Source organism: Gopherus evgoodei, chromosome 11, assembly GCF_007399415.2.
Source record: "Gopherus evgoodei ecotype Sinaloan lineage chromosome 11, rGopEvg1_v1.p, whole genome shotgun sequence".
In the NCBI taxonomy this organism is placed as follows: domain Eukaryota; kingdom Metazoa; phylum Chordata; order Testudines; family Testudinidae; genus Gopherus; species Gopherus evgoodei.
Window position 1 is genome coordinate 7,010,974 of NC_044332.1, and position 20,796 is coordinate 7,031,769.

At 59.2% G+C, this 20,796-nt stretch overlaps 2 protein-coding genes across 3 annotated transcripts in view; one reads left to right on the top strand and one right to left on the bottom strand.

Annotated features, from left to right (window-relative positions):
* The window catches only part of SLC19A1 (solute carrier family 19 member 1), a 37,710-nt gene extending 32,924 nt beyond the window's left edge, over positions 1-4,786 (top strand). For both annotated transcript variants that reach the window (XM_030580066.1, XM_030580065.1), the window contains 2 exons: positions 187-328; positions 2,746-4,786. In XM_030580066.1, coding sequence (XP_030435926.1) covers positions 187-328; positions 2,746-2,934 — 331 coding nt within the window. In that variant the 3' untranslated portion in view covers positions 2,935-4,786. The remainder of the gene's footprint in view (positions 1-186; positions 329-2,745) is intronic.
* Positions 4,787-7,267: 2,481 nt separating this feature from the next.
* COL18A1 (collagen type XVIII alpha 1 chain) overlaps positions 7,268-20,796 on the bottom strand; it is a 105,883-nt gene continuing 92,354 nt past the window's right edge. Inside the window, 13 exon segments of the mRNA XM_030580507.1 lie at positions 7,268-9,189; positions 9,987-10,102; positions 10,708-10,905; positions 11,612-11,884; positions 12,040-12,075; positions 13,848-13,976; positions 15,670-15,749; positions 15,910-16,054; positions 16,453-16,575; positions 17,191-17,234; positions 18,143-18,205; positions 19,267-19,309; positions 20,390-20,455. Of these exon segments, the coding sequence (XP_030436367.1) occupies positions 8,976-9,189; positions 9,987-10,102; positions 10,708-10,905; positions 11,612-11,884; positions 12,040-12,075; positions 13,848-13,976; positions 15,670-15,749; positions 15,910-16,054; positions 16,453-16,575; positions 17,191-17,234; positions 18,143-18,205; positions 19,267-19,309; positions 20,390-20,455 (1,530 nt within the window). The 3' untranslated portion in view covers positions 7,268-8,975.

Genomic DNA, 20,796 nt, shown 5'->3' on the forward strand with positions numbered 1-20,796 from the left:
AGCTCAGCTGCAGGGCAGCGGCTGTCAGAGCACAGGCGTGTTACATGCACATGGGGACGGATCTCCTCGGCTGGGCTAGGGTCAGCAGGTTCAGGTAGGGCGATAGTGGCACTGGCTGTCTGTTCGCTGTCAATGTCTGTCAGATGCAGACGCTGAGTGACGACTTTTTTCTTGCTTTGATGACAGTTTCCAGATTGCCGCCTCCCTCTCCAAAGAGCTGTGTGCCCTGGTGTTTGGCGTGAACACCTTCTTTGCCACCGTCCTGAAGACCATCATAACCATGATCATATCAGACAAGCGGGGCCTGGGCCTTTCAGTGCATCCACAGGTAAGGGGGCCGCGCAGCTTCCCTTGGGCTGCCAGTGGGGAGCCACTCAGGAGGCCGAGTGGGTCGGATTGGCCCAGGCCGAGAAGCCTGTGGAAGGGCTGTTTGGGCAGGATAAGGGAAACTGCCAACAGCCATGAACGTAGCCCTTGGGCAGGCAGGGCAGGGGTGTGACTAGTGGTCTGTGTTGCCCCTGGGCGGGCAGGCCAAGATAGCTCATGACAACGTGTGGGCCCCTTGCCTGGCTTCCTCCCTGCCCCTTCCCCATTGTTAGGGAAGCATTCAGGGCTGGCGTATGCACAGCGGCATTTGGGGAGTGGTTGAGCCAGCTGTTTCTGAGGTTAACCTCACTGTATGCCCCATTTTTAAAAACCCCTAGAGCCCCAGCAATGCCTTTGAAACCCAGTGTGCAGCGGCACCAGTGCCCTGGCTGGCTTGGCCGGGGAGTGGCTCATGCTTTGCCCGTAGAGCCAGGTCTGTTCCTCTCTGCTGCTCACTTTCCCAAATGGGAGCTGAGCCTGAAGGCTGCCGAGTTCTCCACCTCCTGGGAAATGAACACGTGCTTAGGAGCAACTCACTGGGGAAATGGCTGATGGGAAAATATAGCACCCTCCAAGTAGGGGGCTGTTGCGAGGTTGGTGGCTGGATAGGGGCAAAGTTAAGGTTTGGGCCAATTTAACAGTGTCCCTGTCAGAGCCACTGCTCACCTGGAGCACCCTCTTGTGACAGGCCATGGCATGACTAGTGTGCCTGCCTCAGTTTCCTTCTCAGGACTCTCTTGCCTTGGTAGTACCCTCCCTGGGGCTGGGTTGTTACAAAAACCTTGTGCAAATTTTCCAGCACAACTCCCCAAATGGTCTAGTTATCAGTCCCGTGTACGTAGTCCTTAAAATCCCATGACATGACACCCCCACATATCACACGCCAACATCTTCTGCCGCACCTGGGCTCCTCTTGTGCCCTCTGGCAGGACACCCACCCCAGCTGTCAGCTGGAGTGCAACTCTGCTCTTCCCAGCAGGACCCAAGGCCTCTGCGGTCAAAGGTGGGAGTTGCACTCTAGCCTCTCATCCTTGCCAGTAAAGCATCTCTCACTGCCCTCAGCCCACTCCCTGCTCCGCAGCGTCCAGCCCTTCAGCGTGGGGCAGGGCTAGCCTTAGGGAAAATAGTGCCTAGGTGCACTGTATATTGGTGCCCTGGGTCCTGCTGCCTCCCCTGGCCTCCACACATCCCCCCCTATTGCCCCTGGCCCCCGCTGCCTCCCCCCTATTGCCCACACACCCCAGGCTTGCCCTGCTCCTTGCCTCTTGAGCAGGGCACCCACTCGTAAGGCCGGCCCTGCATGGGGATGTCAGGAGGAAGCTCATCCGCTGCTTCCTTGCCTCCGCCTGCAGCTTCAAGCCAGCAGGCACCTCCCTCTGCTGTGCGTCTGGCCTTCAGCCTTCCCCAGAAATGTCTGCAGCTCCCTTCTGGGACCATCAACAGTCCCCCAGCAGCTCTCACCTCCCCCACGCCTGACTGCCTGGGTCACTGACCCTCAGCCCCCCGACCTTTTCGGTCCCCGCGGCTGCCTCGCCCTCTTGGCTGGCTGACAGGTTGTCCCTGTTCTTTGCTGGCAGAGGGCAGCCCCCAGGCTGGGCCCAGTGTCCATGGGTGGCACAGCTCCCGTTCTCAGCGCTGGTGAACTGGAGTGCAGCCAGTGGGGAACAGCCCAGTTACAGCTGTTCCCGTAGGTGTGCACGCTCCGTGATGGTGTCTCGCTGCTCCCGCAGCTTGTGCGCGCTCCATGATTGTGTGCCGCTTCTCCCGCAGCTTGTGCGCGCTCCGTGATTGTGTGCCGCTTCTCCCACAGCTTGTGCGCGCTCTGTGATTGTGTGCCACTTCTCTCGTATGTTGTGCACGCTCCGTGATTGTGTGCCGCTTCTTCCGCGGCTTTTGCACGCTCCGTGATTGTGTGCCGCTTCTCCCGCGGCTTTTGCACGCTCCGTGATTGTGTGCCGCTGCTCCTGCAGCTTGTGCGCGCTCCGTGATTGTGTGCCGCTGCTCCCGCTCCTTGTGCACGCTCCGTGATTGTGTGCCGCTGCTCCCGTGGGTTGTGCACGCTCCGTGATTGTGTGCCGCTGCTCCCGTGGGTTGTGCACGCTCCGTGATTGTGTGCCGCTGCTCCCGTGGGTTGTGCACGCACCGTGATTGTGTGCCGCTTCTCCAGGCCCCCGCCATCACCCCACAGTTGTCGGGGAACTAAGCAGCTACCTGCTGCTGGGTACAGAGAGTGCGGAGGGGAGAGGGTCAGCTCTGTCCCCAGCTGCTGTTAACCCCTCGGTGCCAGCCAGAAAGGCAGGGCAGTGCTGGCTGACTGAGGAGGGGCAGGCTGTGGGTTTAACCGGGGCTCTGGTGTCGTGTGCTCTCTCTCCCCCTCAGTTCTACGTGTACTTCGCCTACTTCACGCTGCTGGCAGTGGTGTACCTCGGGGCAGCGGTGTGCGTGGCCATGAGGCACCGCTGGCGCAAGGTGCCCCAGGGGCCGGCGTTCGCCAAGGAGCTCAGCAGCCCTGTGGAGGAGGCACCAGGGAAGGAGAGGAGCACGGAGCCGGGCAGCGTGCACATCTGAGTGCATCTGGGAGAGGAGACCCGAGGGAGTGGCCTGTGTGCACACCCCACCCTATCACAGTCCTCTCACCTTCCTCGCCGTGTCAATGTGCAGCTGAGAAAGCAAGGAGCACAGGCCAGGCTGGGGCTGCAGTCCTAGCCTGGCTGGTAGGGGCCGCCAAGCCCCTGGGTTGTGCGCACCCTTGGTCCCCAGACTGCCACTCCCGCCCATGCCTCCGCTCCCAGCACAGCCTCACTGCCGGCAACCCCCGTGTTAAGAACTGCCTTTGAGGACGGAACGGCGCAAGCCCGGAGATCCCATTCCAGTGCCAGGCCTGGCCCCAGGGCTGCTGCTTTGAGTGACCCGGCTCCCTTACTGATGCGGTTCCTGGGCTGGGTTTTCCCAGTAGACACTTGTGCGCGTACGCACTCATTTGGGGTGACCTGTGCCAAGCGTACCAAACTCACCTTAGGCTCCTCCCGGAACATGAGGCAGGGGCTACACCTGAGATGTTGCTAAGACAAGCCGTTGAGGCTCTTTTCTTCGCTTCTGGTGTCAACCCTCACAGGTCCCGTGTTCCAGCTTTGCTCCACAGAGGCTAGAAGTGTGCTCTTTGTAGTGAAAGCTGAGTGTCCCATGTAATCACCTGACTCCAGGCTCTAGGGCTTGGACCACTTCACCCGATGTGTCCCCCCCTCAATGCACTGCTTCAGCAACTGTCTGAATGGCACCTGTGCAGCCACTGCAGCTGCTACTGCCCTAGCCAGCCACTTCCACGGCAGCTCCCTCGGCTCCCTCTGCACAAAGCAGCTGACCCTCTGGTGTTGAATCTAGGGCCGCACGGGGAGGGCCAGCCAGTCCTTCCCCACACAGGGCTCCATAGCATTGCAGCATGGCCCACAGAGCAGCCTTGCCTGTACTACAGGGCTGGAAAGTCCTTGTGCTACGCTAGGGCCTTGTGGCATAACTCTGCCCTGTACTGCATATGGCCCAGGAGATTCAACCCAAGCGGGACCATGGTTGGCTCTCCTTGCTCCCCGTGGGGGCTGGGTCCTATCACTGGGTTGGGCTGAGAGGGGCAGGTGAGCTGTGCCCTCCTGCCTGGCACACATCAGCTGACTGTAACAGATTGGAGGTGGGGCAAGGCAGCTGTAAGTGTGAGGGAGGAATCTGGCAGCCCTTTCCAGCCCAGCGCGGAGCTAGTGGGCCCATTGCTGCCCTGTGCTCCTCTTGGGTCTGCAGCGGAGGCCACTGGGGCGGGGCTGCTCTAGCCCATAACCCTTGTGTGCTGGAGAGGGGCGCCCAGCAGCCTGTGCCCTTATGGGCAGTGCTGCTGCTCACACCCACGTGCTGCCCTCTGTGCACAGCCCAGTGCCCTTGGCGTCACGGGGAGGCGCATGGCCAGTAGCAGATACCGTGCTGTGAGACTGCTGGGGTGCCTCGCCTTGTGGGTGATGTTATCACCCTTCCCCTCCTGCCCAGCCTCAGCCTCAGCCAGGGCGTGTTTTAATACTGCTCAGCTGCATTCCAGCTCCCGGCCGTGCCAGCAAACGCTGCAGGGCTCTGCCAATCTAAACCGTGCCTTAAACTGTGAACCCCACAATGCCCAAATTCCTCAGCACCATCTCCCAGCAGTGGCCAGCCCCCTTACTGCACACGCTCACACGGGAGTAAGGTTTTTTCGTTGCTTTAAAGAGCCACAGTGAGCCTGCTAGCTGTACCCCCCCTTCCATTAGTGCACCCCCATGGCTCATCGTGACTGTAAACCACATTTAGTAACAAACTGTCACAGGGTTAAGTGCTACCGTGTGTCGAATAAAGCTAGACAGGGTTACACGCAAACAAAAATAAAGTGACACTGCACCGCCTGAAACCTGATTGACCAATGAGACTTTGCAAGAGGCTTGGTCCAGCGTGGCTGGCCAGGCTCTAAGCCAGGACCTGCGCAGAGGGCAAAATGCTTGGGCCCAACGTGGCGCTCTGCTGATGGCACCCAATGGTCAGTGACCCTGTGACAAGGGCCAGCCGGGTTCCTGTTGATTTGTGTGGAAGGAACACGTCCAGTCCCAGGTAGGTGGCTGCTTTCCTGCCTGCCTGGGAGAAAAAACCCATTTCACCCTGTGTTTGCTCTGACTTTGACAGGCACTAACAGTGAGTAGCCAAGGCCTCAGCCAGGGTTACTACAGCCATTACACTGACCTTACTCACCAGTGTGCCACAGGCATTCAGAAGAGAGCTACGGGAATGTACAGTCAGTCAGTTCACTTCTGGGGCAGATCCAGTAAACCAGTGAAATGCCTTTGGAGCCCCAGAGGCTGGTCCCCTGCGTGGTAGCGCTGGGTCCTTAGTGGTAACTGCCCCTGCATTGGCTCTTCCTGCCACGGGGCTGGTCAAAGCCCATGCACAGCAAATCACTAGGCCCCTCTGTCATACCCGCCCACATCATGTCCGTGGGCCCAGGCACTGCTGAGCCCCTGGGCTTGTGTGGCCAGCAGCCCCCACTCAGGCCTGGCGCCGTGCAGGGCAGCGTCCTAGCAGGGGGGCTGAGAGGGCCTCAGCTCTGTTGCTCAGCCGGTCCTGTGTAAAGTCCAGCCTGGCATGAGGGCTGATGTGCTGGCAGCGCTGCCTGGGTACAGGGCTAGGCTGTGTCCCACCCTCCTCTGCACCTGAGATGGGCTGCTGGCTGAAAAGGCCCTGCCTGGCTCCCGCCCCTGTCCCCAGCGTGCATTGCTGGCCACAGTGGAGAGGGCAGCTGTCTCATCCAGTGCCTGGTACCAGCTGAACTCTGAGCCAGCTGCCAGCAGGCAAGGGCCCTGGGGGGCGGGCATAGGTCACAGGGCCTCCCAGGAGCCTGCCTGCAGCCTGGACTCTACCCCATTGCTCACAGCCAGGCCAGCCCCTGCACACCATCTTGCCTGGCTTGGCCAGCCCAGGCCCCATGTGCGATTGCTCCAGCCCCAGAGCACCATCAGTCCCAGCACACACGGGCAGGGTCAGAGGAATCAACTCCCTGCTTATCTACTCCCAGCCACCCTCCCCCCCCAGGAGGCCCTTTCCCCAGAACAGTGCCAGCCCTGTTCTCTGCCCACCACCTGCTGCTCCCTCCCAGTGGTGCATTCACCCAGCTGGCTGGGCCCCGGCATGGCCCACAGCACCTGTGGCTGGGAGGCACCAGGCACTGCCAGGCTCCATCACCCTCTTTGGGATTTCAGGGCCTGCCTTTAGCTCCCCCAGGTGTCCAGCTAGTCACTTTCCTAACCCCAGCTGGACAATTGATGCAGCCTGTTGGTGTGAGATTATGCGGCACCGGGGCCTGGGCTCCCTCTGGCCCTAGGGCTGCAGGGACTTCATCTGGCACCGCAGCACTAGGGACATGGGAGCTTTGTCCAGCACTGCAATGCTAGGGGTGCAATGGCCTGGGGCTCTGTCCAGTACCGCAGTGCTAGGGGCATGTCTGACCCCCAGCCTGGGGCTCCATCCGGCACCGTGCGAGCTGGTGTGGGGCTGGATTTCACACCAACACTGATTCTGCTAGGCCTGTGCTCGGTAGTTACTGACACTTCACCTTCCCATGGGGAGTGCAGCAGCAGGGGCTGGGCTAAGACCTCACTGCCACCCCCTGGGTAACAGCCTGTGTCCATGGAGCCGGGGAATCAGCTCCTAGCACAGAACATCGGGGCAGTGACGCCGATGCTACGCAGCTGCTGGGCTCTTCCCCCAGCCAGCCCCAGAGCCCAGTCAGCGTTCCACCTGCATTGCACAGCCCTGGGGGTCTCAGCTTCCCGGGCAGTCACATGGCACAAGAAACGCCAAGACTGACAGCTGCTAGTCCTGACTGGGCTGGGGAGGGACCGGACTTCCTCTGCTTGGGGAGTGTCAGACTCACCTTTGGGAACCTCCCCCGGCTGCAGGGAGCTCCACAACTGCTCTGACTCCACAGGCCACCCTCATTTCTGCACTGCCTTTAGAGCTGGGCTCCCAGCCAGCCAGGTCCCAGCCCTGGGGGTGGCCTCTGCAGGGGAAGAGGAAATCCCTCCCCAGCCCAGCCCAGCCCAGCCGCTGGAGTCCCCATTCCCCTGAACAGCCAGATTTCACCGTCCGTGATGTGTTTTTCACAGGCATGAACTTGGTAGGGCCCTAATGGTGACAGATTCTTGAAAGGATAGTAAATCTCCTGTCTCAGAGTGTCAGCCAGACTCTAACAGAAACCAGAATGAGACACTGCACAAGACAGACCTCAGATCTGCTCCTTCCCTTTGGAGGAAGCCAGAGTTCAGCTGCCTGCGTTTCTTACGGGCTAGCTACCGTGCATTCACACCCGTACATCTCTCTTCACAGCCACATGACAGCGTGCAAGAGGAGACTTTCCTTTATTCAGTGCCTTTAGAAAACGGTTTAAAGAACACAACTGACCAAAAAACAAAAATCCACAGGCTTTAAATTGCATTAATTACACAAATACAGTAGACAATAAGAAACAGGAATTGTGTGACTTGCACAGCCTTTATGGTAATAATTTCAGTACAATAAGAAGCTAGTTAAAAATGTAGCACCTCAGATTTTCAAAATTGATTAAAAAATCCTTTAGACATTAGTGCTTCACAAGTGTGGTACAGGAGGAGTATAGAAGTGTGTGGAAGGCTTCTGGCTTTGAGGTGGGACATTCTCCTGGAGCTGATGCTCAGCTGCCGTATGGGACCTTAAATCCCACATCCAGACGTTCTCCTAACATTCAGACTTGCCTGTCATGGGCTGGGGCTCCCTCTGGAATTCGGGTTTTATGGCAGCAAAGAAGCATCTCCACCCGGTAATGCTCATAGAGGTCACACAACCTCCCGGCCCTGACACCCAGGATTGCTAGAACAGGTACTTTTTAATTTGCCCTCTAGACGCTCAAGGAAATGCCCCTTCCCCGCACCCCCAAGCAAAGGAGAGTACATTCATTCCCCGCATCAGCGCATGCATTGCTCTCCCTTGCCCCTAACCAGCATAAGGCACATGTTGGCCAGGGTTTGGTGTGGATTGGCTGGGCTAGCCAGGGGAGGTGTGGGGAGGGGACACTTGCTAAAATGGCACCCCCCCCACCCCCAGCTAGGCACTGTCCTGCAATGGGGAAGGCACTGCACAGAACAGTTGGAGTGGGGATTCAGCCTCTATTTGACTTTCTTCTTACAACTAACCCCTTTGGTTCTTCCAACAAGGAAATACCTCTGCTTTCAAAGGACAGCCTGCCCCCTCCTGAAGTACTACCCCCAACAGCTTACCCATGCCAATGGGGGGAACCCACTTCTTGCCACCCACTGTGGGGAGCAGGGCTCCGCCAGCAGGAACCCCACTGCCAGCTGAGAGGCACTTGGGGCTGGGGGCCTGGTCCCATTCCAGTTGCCCTGGAACAGATGGAGATGGGGAGGTGAAGCTAGGGGCTATCAGACCAAGCTGAGGGGGAAGCCAACCTGCAGAGAGGAAGACAGCTAGACACTCAGGGCCTTTCACCCAGCTGAGTCCCTGCAGGGTGCATGGCCAGCGACAGACAGCAAAGCCCTGGGATGTCACAGACCGAGCAGCAGAGCTGTGCTGGTGAAGCCTGCACTGCTCCAGCTGCTAATGAGGCCAGAGTGCTGTCCAGCTGGGGCCGTCACGTACCCCACAGCACAAGGACTGGCCATGCAGCCAGCTCTCCTGCTGGGCCTCCCCATCTCAGTGAAGAGCATCTCGTGCTCTGGCACCCCACGTGGGAACCACGGGGCCCTCCCTGTGACGACTGTCCTAGCAAGGGGGAAAACAGGTAACCAAGCAGAGTTCACCCAAGAATGCAACTAACCTGGTTAAATATGAGGCGGTTTAAAAGAGAGAGACCCACTGCATGTACACCGGAGACGAGGAGATGGCCAGGACAGCCAGTCGGCTCAGCCCTCCAGATGCTGGCCAGCACCGGGCTGGCATTTCAAACTAACTCAACACTCTTTGGCTTTTCATCTGCTTCTCTGGGAATGGCTGTGTGAAGGGGGAAGCGGCTGCCCCGTTGGGGTCCCTCTCTGTGCTCCGAGGCGGGTGGGGGCAGGTCACTTTTTGGAAGAGGTCATGAAGCTGTTCTCGATACACAGGACGATGAAGGCATTCCGGCAGCTGCTCACCTTCTGCTCCAGGAGCTTCCCCGAGGCCAGCGAGGAGGCTTGGCCCGTCACCACGCTATCGTCCGTCCTCCATGTCTCGCAGTAGCTCTCTGTGAGCCGGTGGCCCTTGGCATCAGAGCCGTGCCAGACATTCTTCTGAGGCCTGCAGTACAAGGCAACAGCTCACTGCCAAGCCCTTGGGCATGAGCAACGGCTGGAGCGGCACGGTTTGCCAAGAGACCCCCAGCAACCAACCCCTGGCCTCCTTTGCAGGAGCAGCAGGCTAGGCCGGAGATACCAGTGCTCCCTACCTGCAGCTTCCTGGGTGGCAATAAAACACAAAACCCCACCATGACCCTGACTGTGTGGAGGGGGGATGGGATCAAACCTGCCCTGGGGAGGGAGGCGGGAAACCGGAGTTTCCAGAGCAGCCCAGCACGGAGACCCCCTGCTCAGCGTGTTTCACTCGTTAGCACGGAGCTCCCACCACATCCAACCCCCCAGGACAGTGACCTGGCAAATCCCTCCATTTCCACAAACAAAGCCAAGAGAGGCCCCGAGGAATGTGGCCCGGTGAGCTCCCTCCCTGGCAGTTCTCCCACACAGAGGGGAGCCTGGCTGGCTGGACACCTGGCTGGTTCACCTGGCCCTGTTTGAGCCAGGGAGACCGAGGCACTAGCCAGAGAACTTACAAACCCCAGGCCAAGGAGATCTGCCCTGGGAGGCTAACAAGCCATTTTCATATGCACTGTTCCTACAGTAGACAGATCATTCCTGGCAGAGCCAGCAGCTTCTCCCCACGGCATTCACTTGCTTCACATGATGCTGGCTGGGAATCATGAAACCCCATCCTCTTCAAGGCCAACCCGAAAGGGACCCCCGTACCATGGGGACCCTGCAGCTGCACAGCACTGGGTCACTCCCTGCAGCGGCAGGAGGCAGCCGTTCTGGGACACCTACCACGCAGAGTCTCTCAGTACATCTCTGCCGTCAAACGAGAGGATGCGAACACCAGCTCGGAACTGAGCCTCTGCGCCCGAGAACAGCGCCTCCCAGTTGTTAAACAGCACTTCATCCTTTGGGAGGAAAAACTAGTCACAGCACCGCAGCAGTAGTGTCTGCTGGGAAAACGCATGCGACAAACCAACCAGAGCCCCACTCCCTGCAAGGGATGCGTGGGAGCCCAGCCTCTCCGGCACTCAGCAGAGACGGCCGCCAGGAAGCGGGGCTGCCCATGGGCTGCACGAGGCTCCAATGCTTCCTGAGAGGTGCTAAGCAGCTCAATCCCCACCTACCGTTGTGGGAGCGAGGGCGCTTGGCGCCACTTGTCGGATCAGGCCCTGCCGCCCCAGGTGACGGGTGCACCAAGTGCTGATGGTGGGCTTGCTGTGCTGAGCATGGCAGCACTCACGTCTGCAGCGTGCATCGCTTGCACACTGGCCTGTTTGTGGAGGTCTGGGCTCAAATCCTGACAGGGGACACACATGCAGTGGGGCTGGCACTCCCTGCACTGAACTGCCCCAGGCTCAGCAGGATTGCAGGCCCCCAGCGGTGCTGCCAGTGTGGGCCGAGCTGGAGAACAGAAGTGCAGTCCACCTTTGCCAGAGGCCCCTGCTCCAGCCAGCCTCTCCGAGTGCTAACAGGCTAAGCCCAGGGTGTGTACATGCCGCCCCCGGCGTACCCGGAGGTTGACGATGGGCATCCCGCTCCGGTCGGCCCTGCGCACAATGCTGTACAGGTCTTGCAGCCGGGAGGACAGGAAGGCTCGGAATGTGCCCGTCAGCCCGACTGCCCGGGCCTGCTGGAAGCACTGGAAGTCGGCTCCACGGATGCCACGCATGCTGCCGCTCAGCGGGGCGTTCAGCGCCACCAGGTGGAGCTGGAACGAGAAGACAAACAGGACCCGACGTGCCGTGGCCAGTGGCAATTAGCATCTTGCCCTCACCCACAGAGCCGCTGCCCTCCCCCGCCAGTTGTGTCCTCCCAGCGCCATGCAGAGATGGGGAGCCGGCAACAGCGCCTTCTCCAGGGAAAGCTCCAATGTAGCTCCTCCTCCAGAGGTCACCTCCTCCAGTGCTACCAGCAGCATCTCTGCAGCATGCTCCCACAGACACAGGGAATGCGCACAGGAACTAACCCTGATATCCTTGGTGTGCCCAGCCAGTAACGGCAGCACCCCCAGAACCAGCGTCCCTGCCCCTCCCCATGCTCTCCTGCCAGCCAATGTGCTATCTGCCTGACAGGGATCGGGGCTGGCAGGCTCCGAGCAGCCATTTGGCCTCGGGGCGGGGCAGGGCTGGCAGTGCTGGAAGAAAGGGTGCAGGTGAGGATTAGGGGCATGGTAGAGCTGAGCATGAGCTGGGCTTTAGCACGTGCTCTCAGCCTGAGTGCAGGTGACTACATACCCCGGGGCGCCATTTCCTCTCACTCTTCCCAGGGACACCCCCCACTGTTTGGCCCAGCTGCCTCATTCCATACACTGCCTGTGTTGCGCTGCAATAGGTTGGCTTAGGGCACTAACTCCTTGGGCCATGCACAGCTCTGCTCTCGCTCGGTGGGGGCAGCTGTGGCTGGGCAGTACTCACGGCGGGTTGGAAGTCATGGTGCCTGTGAACGGCAGAGGGGATGCTCTCCCCCCGGCGATTTGGGGAGAAGCTGTCCAGTGGCTCTTGCTGGGGCTGGGCGCCGTGAGGCAAGTGGTCAGGAAGGCGGTGGTGGTTGGCGATGCTGTCGTCCGCTCGCCAGGGCTGGGCTGTGGAGGAGGGGTTGTGCTCTCGGCGTGGGTGCAGGAAGCCGGAGGAGGCAGTGCCGCCATGCGAGTAGTGGACACTTGGCGGCTTGTCATACACTTCATTGTCCTGTCGTGAGAAAGCGCGATGCTCACTGCCCAGCCGTGGGGGCTGGCGAGCAGCCCCGGCCAGCCGGAGGACAGACCCCTGGCTTTGCTGAGCAGAGTCGCACTCCGTGGGCCTGATCACACAGCTCTCGGGGAGAGAAAGAAGGGCTCACTTACCAGTCCGGGGCTGGAGATGGACGTGTGTTCCTCCAGCTGAAACAAAGCAAGGAGCTACAATTACTCTCTGGCCAGGTAGAGCCAGACTGCAGGGACAGCCACACCAAACCAATGAAAACAGTCAGGAAAGGAAAAGATTTTGGGGGCCATCCCAAAGCAGCTGGCGGGCAGCTGCGGCCCAGTGATCACCCCATGTCAGAGGGCACCAGGCTTTGTGGAGGAGCAAGAGGCAGGCAGCATGCTTCAGCTCCACACAGAGCACAGGCTTCACCACAGACTGGCCAAACCCCCTCTTCAGCCTGCACCAGAAATCCCTCGCGTGGGGCTACAGCTCAGCATGTGCTTACTGTGTGGGGACAGTCCCAGTTGAGGGGAGGTCCCTGAGAAGGTGGGGCGTGTGTGGGGGATTCCTAGTGGTGGGGGGTGTCCCTGAGCAGGTGGGGTGTGTGGGGGGATTCCCAGTGGTGGGGGGTGTCCCTGAGGGGGTGGGAGGCCAGACTCCCAGGGCTGGAAGGCGAAAGAGGCTGCCAATTCTCACTGGGGCTGTGAGTGGCCCAGCAGTGCCAGGGGCTCTGGTGGGAAGGGGTGTGACTGCAGCAGGAGCGATCTAGAAGGGGAGCTGGGGGGGCTGGTACGCTGGGGACAGTAGAGGGCTTCTAAAGAGCATTCACTCCCGTCCCCGGAGAGAAGAATTCTGCCAGCCCCACAGCCGGGCGGCGTTCCAGCACTGTGACCATCCAACCCATGCTTCCCTCCCAGTGCCAGCTTGGGAACAACGCCTGCCTCGCCCGCAACCCAGAGGCGCCAGAACTGGCCCACCAGCCTGGACAGGGCCCCCGCCATCCCCACGTCCCAGCCAAGGGAGCTAGATGAGTTTGCTGAGAGGGCCTGGCATGGGCACCCCCCCCCACTAGCTGTGTGTCATTAATCCCCAAAGGACAGGGCTGGGGGTGCCCTTCTTGCCAACAGCTCTGGCAAACCAAGACTGGGAGCAGCGGCAGCACTAAATCCAACCTTCCCTCCCCATCAAACTGCCCCGGCTCCCACACACTTGGTCCAGGAAGTGCCAGGAATAGGCTTGGCCATAGGTGCCAGGAGAGCCCCATGCATGGGAAATGGCCCCTGCCCCTGTGCTGTTTGCTCCCCTTGGCACACAGAACAGGCACTGCCAGGCTCGTTTATGGGACTCTTCCCAAGGACCTGCTATGTGCCAGCCTCATGCCCAGCCCTCATTCAGCCTGCCTGAGCCTGTCAGCAGAGAATGGCCAGGGCTCTCCTCATCCCCATCTTGCCCAGCTCACAGGGTGACCCTGCATTGTTTATATGGGAGCTCGACAGTCAGAGGTCTTCAGATCTCGCCTCCGTCCATGGCTGGACTGGCACCAGGCCCAGCTGCTGCTGCTAGAAATGCCCAGGAGGCCTCTGCATGGTGTGGGGTCTGTGCAAGCAGAGCAGGCTGCAGGGTTGGACTCGTAGAGTCCGATCATGACGAGAGACACGTCAACCATATCCACTGTGGGTCTTTCCCTGCCCTCCACAGGACTGCTGTGCAGGACTGGGGCCTTTGCCTGGCAGCGCCAGGTGCACAGACCTGGTCCTGGCTGGGCCCCGGCACACCCACGATGCTCTGCAGACAGATCTGGATGCAGGTACGTATATGTACATAGCAGCCTATCCCCCCGTAACAACATCGTTCACCAGCCCCAGGCCCCAACTGGCCATGCTCACGGACACCTTCTCCTAGATGACACCCACATAGCCACTCCCCAGTCGCCTTGCCAGGCTCAGCAGAGCCACCTCGTACTCACACGGACTCGCCGGAAGCCGCTCCGCACCCGGATGTACAGCTCTTCTCTGTCCTGTACAAAGATCAGCCAGCCCTCGGGCACCTCCTGAGCCGTGCTCAGCATGGACTGATATGCCGGCAAGATCCGCAGCTGCTGGGACACACAAGCATCAGTGCACAGGCACAGGAAAGGGCTGGGCTCCACAACAGGATGAGCCCCCGCAGCGGAGCACTGAGGTACGAGAGGGGCTGTCTCCCGCTGGCCCCGGGTGGGAGTGCAGCTACACTGCACAGCTCCCGACTCCGGCATGGACTTGGAGGAGAGGCTGGAGAACGCCATGAAATGGGCTCTGACTGCGCAGGGTTCAGCAGCAGAGGGCCCATGAGCACTGGCATGCTTAGTGCTCCAGCATCAAAGGGCTCAGAGATCAACCCTAACAGAGGCTGTCCGTTGGATGCTGGGTGACTCCAGCCCTTTATACCCTGTTTTCTGGAACTGCCCCGGAGCATCAGGGCACTGGTGCTAGAGCAGGGCCTGGCCAGGACAGCGGCCAGATGCTTTAGGGAACAGGGTGAAACTCCTGGACAAATCTGCCATCACCTGCCCTGGGGAAGGCTCCTTCCTGACCTCACGGATATAGTGGCTGCTGTATCTCTTGGCGTGAGAGCTGATCCCCCTGGTACATGGTAAGTGCGCATGCTGCTCTTCCTACAGTGGCCTAACCCCTTTCTGAACCCGGCATCTCTGTCACTGTAATATCTTGTAGCCCTGGGTAGTTCTGCCTCAAGTGAATTCATTTTATTTTGTCAGTTTAAGATTAGCTGCCCACCTCTTTTATGGATGTCTCCTTGTTTTGCTGAGGAGGGACTCATGCCTGGTCTTCCCCACACCACTGGTTTACATCTAGTTACAACAACCCCCTGCCCCCAGTCTCCTCTGTACTGAACAGCCCCGTCTATCTCTTCCCACCTATGAGTACTTCCATGGCTCTGCAGCTTCCACTGCTCTTCTCGGCAGAATGGCGGGTACCTGCCTCTCACAGGGGCAGCGTGGCCTGATGCAGAGACACGGGGCCCTCCTGGCAGAGTGGCACTGCAGAGAAGCACTCTTGCAGCCACGCTGCAGTCACACAGGAAGGACCTACCACCTCCCTAGATAAGCTGTGCCAAGGGTTGAGTCCTCTCACTGCTAAAAATCGGCCCCTCATTTCTCGCTGCAGCTCGCAGGCAGGGGGGCTTCTAGACTGGAGAGCCCTCTGCGCTCACGAATCTCCCTGGGGTAGGTAGGTACAGTCCCGTCCCCTCCCCCGCCCCCCCGGTTCTCTTGGATAAACGCAGCGGGTCTGCACAGATCCCCCTCACGTGCACAGTGCCCTCAGCTCCAGGAGCTCCACGGCAGGGGGCTTTTGGTCCCCTGGTCTCTGCCTGTCCTTCCCACGTGGCTCTCTTGACCCGGCTGTCGTGGATCACAGCCCAGCTCCCACAGCGGGTATCGCTTGCTTTGTGCTCAGTGCCCATGCCACAGGCAGCCCCCTGGCCGGCACTAAGCAGAGGGCACTGATTCTCTGACTAGTGCCACCCTGGCAATGCTACGGTCTGGCCTCTCCCGCTCCTCTGGGGCCCCCATCTGGATCCCACTCTGCCCTTCACCTGGGATATTCCTCCAGGGGGCAGATCTCTGAACTCTCCTGCTAGGGCTTGTGTCTGGGTCTTCCCACTGCACTGCCCCCACCCTCCCCCAGGACTGCTGTCCCCCGATGGGCAGTCCTGGGCACCCTGCTCACAGACAGGTCCTGGCTCAGACCACACATGCTACCTGTCCCCTCCCTGCATGCCCTTCTTACCCCGGAAGAGGTCAACGACCCGCTGGTCCCTGGAGGTCCTGGTGGCCCTGGCGGCCCAGGTGGGCCAGGGATGCTGACAGCTGGAAGGAAGAACAGGCTGGCACTCAGGGGGGTTTAGCACCTCAATAACCAGGCAGGTCTCAGGCCTGGTGGGGGTGGGTGGGACGCAAGGGGCAGGAACACGTGGGGAGGCAGCGCATGGGGAAGGGCACAGAGATGACTTCCTGGCCACATACTCACTTTGTCTGTGGGGTCCTGGAAAGGAGGGGGGCCCGGGAGGCCCCGGAGGCCCAGGGGGACCCTGCCGCCCCTCATACCCAATGCCAGGGGGTCCCTGAGGCCCTGGAGGGCCAGGCAGGCCTCTAATGCTGTCCCCCTTGGGACCCTGGGGATGCACAAGGGAGAGTCTTTTTCAGTTAAGACACACAACCACTCAACCCACCCTACACAACATCCCCAGCCCGTGCACCCCCCGCCCCGAGGATGCCAGGCGCTTGCTTCCCCCTTGCTGACCCTCCCGCCTGAGGATGCCCTGCGTTCGCTGGCCCCACTGGAACCGCTCGCTTGTGAGGCTTTTCTCCGTGGGCACTGGGCATCTGGTTGGCTCAGTGGTCAGTCCCATCTGGCTCAGGGATACCCCTGCCACAGGACACTGGCCCCTCCCTTTAGACACCCCCCTGGGGAGGGCCACGGTACAGGCTGCCCCATCAAACTCTCCGTCACCCTGCCCAGGTGTGCCCACCCTAACCCATCCCCATCCCCTTGTCAGCAGGGGCACCTCACCGGAAGGCCAGGATAGCCCTGAGGACCTGGAGGTCCAGAGACGCTTGGTCCATACAGTCCTCCCTCGCCGGGCTCCCCCTTCTCTCCTTTCAGTCCAGGGTCCCCCCGATCTCCTCTTTCACCCTGCCGAAGGGGACTGACATTAGTCTGGGCTGGTCGATGTCCCCAACCCTCTCACCACCCCCCAAAGAATGGGGTGCTGTGAACTCCTGCTGACAGGGCCTTCCCACGCCCTGCTGCCTGGACAGGCCAGGACTGGACAAGCACAGCCCCTGAAGGCAGGGGTGCTGTGATACGTGCCCTGGAGGGCTGGGCAAAGGCTGCGCTGTCTGTCCCTGCAGCGCCTGGGTGGTGCATGCTCTGTGGGGACAGACAAGCAGAGCGCCCCAGCTCCAGGGAGTTACCAGGACTGCCCTCTGCAGAGTGCCCGAGGGGTGCTCAGCCTGCAGCAGCAGCGAGCAGCTCAGCAAAGGCCCGTTAACACACTGCACACAACGGCCAAGTGCCCTTAACACATGGTGCCACCCGGATATTCATGGGCTTCACTTCTGGGGGTCACAGCACTGGAGCCCCACCAGCCTTGCCCTGCAGCCACAGCACAACGGGCTCTGCGTGTGCCGCGACAGCTGGGGATGCCCCCTGTGACTCCTGCCAAGGCTCCGTGTGCTCCTAATGTCCTCATGGCAACAGTCCCACTGAGTCCCAGGGAGCAGCCCCACATCTCGGTGACGCACTTACCCGGAAGGTGGAACCAAATTCGTTGAGACCATAGGGGAACTGGCCTGCAGAGAGACAGGAACAGAGTCAAGATTGGCTAGCGGGCACTGTTAAATCCCACAGCTGAGGGTCCTGGTACATTTCCTGCCGGACTCTCCCAGTTGCTTCGCCCCAGACAGCTACCAATGGCTCGCCACACCAGGCTGGGGTGACTAGCGCCAACCGCAAGGGCCTTCTAACCCATTAATAGAACATTATTAAGGTGCAAAGTCAAGCACCCTGCAAGTAGAGAAGGCCGGAATGAAGGCTGCCTATGGGAACATGACTCTGCCGTTTGTGTGCACTGGGATACAGTCTTTCATGACATGCTGCTGTTTCTTCAGAACCAGTGCATAGCCGGGACGGTGCTCCCTGCCCAACATCACACAGGAACTCTGCGGCAGAGGCAGGGATAGAATCCAGTTCTCCAGAGCTGCATTCAACTGCCTTCCTCACAAGACCATCATTTCTCCACCAGCCTTGCCTTCCACTTCTGCAACAATTGAGGCAGGTCCTAGAGACAACACCCTCCTTCACTGCACAGCCGTGACACTTCCTCAGAGCAGGTCTGTCCTGAACGAGGCAGGGAACATGAAGTTCACAGCTCCTAAGCTCAGCCACCCATGTCTCTTTGCTGAGACTGCCAAATGGAGTGATTTCATAGAATCACAGAATATCAGGGTTGGAAAGGACCTAAGGAGGCCATCTAGTCCAACCCCCTGCTCAAAGCAGGGCCAATCCCCAGGCAGATTTTTACCTCAGTTCCCTAAATGGCTCCCTCAAGGATTGAACTCACAAACCTGGGTTGAGCAGGCCAATGAGCTATTCCCCTCCCCCCGGTCAGCACGGTCTTGTGCACATGTCACTGCGAAGCCATGAGGCAGAACCAAGTCCATTGCAGCGCAGATGGAAGATCAGGGATGTGCTCACTTACCCGGGGGCCCTGGGGCACCTGTCTCGCCTCGTTCACCCTTTTGTCCTGGGGCACCCTGGTAACCTGACAAAAGAAAGCACCGGCATTAGCCTAAGACTGCTTGGGCAATGGTGAAGTTGGAGGAGAGAAGCTGGAACTACCTCAGCTTTTAACTGCACCCATCACATGCACAGGGCGAAGGGTGGCACGCCTGGAGTCACTGCAGGCACACTGACCTTTGAGTGGCAACCACAGGATGGTAAGTGTGCTTGAACACTGGAAGGCAGCACACACCCGCACAAACACCTCCCATCAGAGGTGTGGGGGACTGCACAGGCCCTGCCACGCGGGGTGGCGCTACTTGGCCATATGCTAAAGCAACCATGCTGCACATTTCTCCTGGCCAGCAAGAGATATGAAAACAAAATAGTCCCCTCCTGAGCTCTGGAAGAGGCAGAGTGGTTCACATGTACAGTCAACTCCCCTGGCAGCGAGAGAGACAACCAGGCAATGGAGTCAAAGAACAGAGCTCTGGTGGGGTCCAAGTGCTAATGCAGAAAACACACATGCTGGAGGTGGGCTTCCTAGCTTCTTCCCATCTGAACCAGAAGGTAATGGCAGGTTTCTGAGGTCATGAAAGCTTTTGCAGCAAGTGTCTGCTTGCCATGGAAAATGTCAACTTCCCATCAAAAACCCCAAATGCATGAAAACTGGCACCTGAAATATTTCAACTTGTATATTTCAGCTTCCAGTCACAACATTTTGGGTTTCATCTCTTCACTGAAAAGCTGAAATTGCGATTAAAATGAAGGATTTGTTCCTCTTTGCAGGACCAGTCCCGTTCCCTGCCCAGCCTTAGCAGTGAAGGTTACAGCATGGCACAACACAGTAATGAAGGGCTCCATTATCCCGTAGCCAGCTGAGACTTCCCATAGCACCCAGCACTGTAGAATCCAGGACAAGGGTAACCAGGCATTGCAAACAAGCCCCCGTTTGTATCTCCTGCCTGGGGCTTTCTAAAACCCCACCCTTCTTTAGATCTCCAAAGCTGTTCAGGGCCACACCATCACAAAAGGTTCATCGGAAAAGCTCTGATTTCCTTCCCCCGTTGCTGCAGAAAGTCCCAGCACTAGCATCATCCTTACCAGGCAATCCTGGAGGGCCGGGAGGGCCTGACTCACTAAATGCCTGAAAAGACAGAAATCGCATCACTTTAAAACAAAGCACACTTGCCAGGCATTCTGCCCCGCTGCCCTAGGGCCTGGCACGTTCTCCCAATGATGCTATGTTAGACCATGTGCCAAGCATGTGCACAGACCCTCCCCTCCTGCTGGGACTCTCCCTGGCAGCAAGCAGAGCTCACTGGTTCCTCCCAATGCAGACGTTCTGTGACACATACCATCCACCTCATTAGCAAGTGCCATGATCACTGAGAGTGGGCACAAGGTAACATGCTCCATCCAATAAAGTCCAAGATCTGCCATCTGCACAGTCCCACAAGCTGCGCGCAGTCCTGGTGAATTCAGTGGGCTGTGGGGCTGCCCAGTGTGTGTGGGGGCAGAATCTGGGCCTAGATTTCACTGTTGGGTTTCAGAGCAGGGTTGGGTATTTGCTTACTCTGGGTTTAGGACTGCACAGTGCCTGCGAGGCTAAACCACTGACAGACTGCCATGAACAGCCACCGCCCAGCCCCACACAGCCCTGACCAACCCAGTCCTGGGGAAGACTGCTCAGCCGCTAAAGGAGATGGCAGGCTCCATGCTCCCACCACCCCGTTGCTGAGCAGGCATGGGGAATGCTTGGCTGGTCCTGTTTCTAGGTGGATTTACCCTGAAGTTGTTGAACAAGACAGAGAAATAAATGGGGGCTCCTTGGCCGCAGGACATGCAGCTCATTGCTCTGGGGAGCTGGGTGCGGCACCTTCTGCAAAGTGCTTTGGAAAAGAGGCTCTTTCTCTGGCTGGACGACCCCGCAAGACAAGCTAGCTATTGGGCATGCGTCTTCCCAGTGTGCAGCACGCGCTCAGGCTGCCACCCTTCAACAGCTCCCAAGCGCACGGCCTGTTAGCCATCCTTCCCAGTTGTGCTCCTGGGATAAGTGCTCCTGGACATGCCTGCCTGGTGAAAGCGCCCCCCTGTGGCCATCTGCGTGTGTGCCGCCAAGTACATAGGGGGCGGTAAACAGCGGGAACACCTTTCATGGCCCTGGCCATTATGTGACCCCCTACCCCAGAGCATGGCGTGATGACGTGCCCGGACTGTTACTTACGTTATTGTCATAGATGGACGCTACACTGCCAGGGGCGCCTGGGGGCCCCGGGGGACCCGGAGGACCCTGCAGAGAGAGGAAAGAGTTCATTGTGTTTCATAGAAGCATAGAATATCAGGGTTGGAAGGGACCTCAGGAGGTCATCTAGTCCAACCCCCTGCTCAAAGCAGGACCAACCGCAACTAAATCATCCCAGCCAGGGCTTTGTCAAGCCTGACCTTAGAAACCTCTAAGGAAGGAGATTCCACCACCTCCCTAGGTAACCCATTCCAGTGCTTCACCACCCTCCTAGTGAAAATGTTTTTCCTAATATCCAACCTAAACCTCCCCCACTGCAACTTGAGACCATTACTCCTTGTTCTATCATCTGCTACCACTGAGAACAGTCTAGCTCCATCCTCTTGGAA